At 38.6% G+C, this 2,884-nt stretch overlaps 1 protein-coding gene across 1 annotated transcript; it reads right to left on the bottom strand.

The window, feature by feature from the left end:
• Window positions 1-283: 283 nt before the first annotated feature.
• On the bottom strand, window positions 284-1,999 carry LOC147542921 (uncharacterized). The gene is made up of 2 exons (XM_086635359.1): window positions 1,536-1,999; window positions 284-1,376 (listed from the first exon to the last, which is right to left on the bottom strand). Exons 1-2 carry the CDS (start codon window positions 1,997-1,999, stop codon window positions 284-286), a joined length of 1,557 nt encoding a protein of 518 aa, XP_086491485.1.
• Between the last annotated feature and the right edge of the window lie 885 nt (window positions 2,000-2,884).

Below are 2,884 nucleotides of genomic sequence, written 5' to 3'. Positions count from 1 at the left end.
GTTCATTAAGAACACATTTTCGGATCTCAATCCAACCTACCTCCGAAGGATACCCGAGACCAAGAGCGACGGCTCTAAAACCACAATGACCGTCTCCTGGAACGTTTATAATAGTACTGATAAACGGATAAATCACCTCAGGCATTAGACGTAAAAATGAATCACCACTACCGCGAGATATCCTATTGGCTTTCCGTGCACTTTTAATCGATGGAACCGATGTTTCCGGAATACATTGTGCATACTCTCAACGAGAAGGATCTCTCTTAGTAGATATGGCTGCTTACTTCTCTTTTCTGTTCCTTGGTTTCTTTGGGGCTCCTCGGGTTTTCAATTTTGCCAAAGGTTCTGTCATGGATGTCATTGAAGGACAAACAATACTCCTCAACCTTTCTAATATGGCTTTTCTCTCAGGACCGGTCGATCCTAATTCGTAAGAACTCTGAAGTTTGTTATATACCTCAGGAGTAGGAATAATTGAGAGTTTAGTCCATTGTGGGTCAATGAGTGACAAAGATATCACCTCACCGCGTCTCATAATGGTTTCCATCTCGTGAGCACAAGGGAGACCATATACAGACCTATACACACATCCACACAAATTTGAATCAATTCCTATAGTTTTTTCCCGCTCCACCTCATCTACCAACAGGTCAAGTGCATTGTGTGAGACATAACCCCTGAGTTCCCTAAAGGCGTTGATTTGATGAGACATCTTCACTGATGTACGACTTTTCTCGAATGTAGCTTTAATCGCAAGAATCACTGTCTCAGTCATTGAATGTATAGATTCCCAACATGTGACAAAGTTATCCTCGGATGTATCCAAGTTTCTTTTCAGCTTCGCATGTGCACCTTCAACCCTATTCGTTGTAGTATTACCCAAATGCATCACATTATCGGTCCATGCCGTTACAAAATGTTCCCTAAGTGGCAACCAAGTCTTCTGAACATAAATAACATCAATGGAATTACTCTTCGACCACGTTGTGACGAAATCTTCAACAGCGCGATTATAATCCGCCTCGGTTTCCGCAAACATGATTAGACGAAACATTGACATGAACTTTCGGAATGGTTTGTTTTTCAAGTGTGGTTTAACCTTTCCAACCACACACTTATCTATATGGAAAGTACATAATAAACGATCTGCATGTGGGAAGACTTCACCTATTACATTGATTAATGCTTGTTCCCGATCAGTCAAAAATACCTTCGGCATAGAGTTAGGAGGAAATAATGTCCTCAAACGATTCAAAGCCCAAGTGTATAGATGTTCTGCCTCTCCATCCATAAAAACCATGACCGTGGTGAATGATTTCATAGTAGAAGTCATCCCAACAATCTCAAGCAATGGTTTCCCGTATCGGTTTGTTCTGTATGTACAATCAAGCATTAACACCGTGTGAAAGCACTTCAGCAATTGGATAGATTCCGGGCGTGCCCAAAATAAGTTAGTAATTTCCCCTGTTTCATTCTTCATTGAATGTCAATAAACATAATTGTGTTGCACTAACAACTTCATCAATTGTTACATAGGAGTTCTACCTTCTTGTTGACTATGCCGGATTCGTATCCTTTCGTTGTATATGGTACGCATTGTCGAGGTATTATCGTTGAATTTTTTCTTTATTTGAGAAAGAATTTGTCGTGGTTTTGTACCAATCTGATATAGTTCTTCAACAAAAGCCTTTTCTTCATTATTCAATCTATTGGCATATGCATGCTCAATTAAGGTCACTGCAAGTTGATGATTATGGATCCCACACACAACTTCCACCTTCCACTTGTCTCCGTCTATCGGTATTCCTTTTAACTTGAAGGGGCAATTGCATTTCTTAGTACTCGTTTTTCTCTTTTTGGTGGACGGTTCTTTTGTTTTAGGAATTATTTCTGCCTTAAGATGAGAACGATACTCTCCACTTCTTTCACATTGTAAATCCATCTTCGGTTTTTTACCACCTTTCCGCGCAGCAGACTTACCAATCATAACAACCATCTTGTTTTTTTATACCAATTTCATTTGCCCATTTAACTAACTCGTCTCTCGTTTCAAACACTTGTTCGCTTCGAAAATACTCACTAACATCAATGCTGACAAAACCTTCATATGGTCTATTTTCTTCTTGATTTTCTTCTTTCTTATCTGGAACTTTAAGGTTGGGTTCTTTTTCTCCACATTCACGATTTCCAATTTTAAGACATCCAAATTCCGATGATGCTTCGTTTTCTTCGGCTGCATCATGCCACCTTTCTTGTGTATTAGGACCTCCAAATCCCAAGTGTCTGTAGTAATTTGAGATGGAAGTTGAGAAGAAGTCACAGCAGCAAAGCCCTATAGGAAAAAAAGAGAATTTTAGTCAAAACGGCCCGAGACCACCGTTTCATGTACTATCTTCGGCCTGAGGCCACCAAAATATTGCACAGTAGCTACTGTGCAAAAAATCGGTGGATCGAACCGAATTATTGCCATTTTACGGCTCGAGCCCACCGAAATATTGCACAGTAGTCCAATATTGCTGTGTAATTGATGTAGATTGTTGCGGAAGCGTAAAAGTAATGGAATCCACCATTGTTATTAAACTAAACTAATGAAATAAAGCTGATGAAATAAAGATAAAAGCGATAAAACAATAAACTTGATTAATAATAAACGATAAACTTGATTAACAATAAACTTGATTCATAATATTCTCTGATCTGGTTAACAAAGACAGACTAGACTTCTCTTATATAGAGATTGTACTTTCCTAGATAGACTCAAATAAGGAAATAAGATAACTACTAATAATACTTTCCTTGATTGTTAAGACTCATAATTATGGAAACCCTAAATACTTAATTATAGAAACTACGCTAATGTAGCTTCTTGACCGTGAGGCCC

The sequence above is a fragment of the Eschscholzia californica genome, unplaced genomic scaffold (assembly GCF_041429995.1).
Source record: "Eschscholzia californica isolate CP2 unplaced genomic scaffold, dmEscCali1.0.p SCAF_4, whole genome shotgun sequence".
Taxonomy (NCBI): Eukaryota; Viridiplantae; Streptophyta; class Magnoliopsida; order Ranunculales; family Papaveraceae; genus Eschscholzia; species Eschscholzia californica.
Note: the sequence above shows the minus strand (reverse complement) of the source record. Positions and strands in the feature narration are given on the sequence as shown.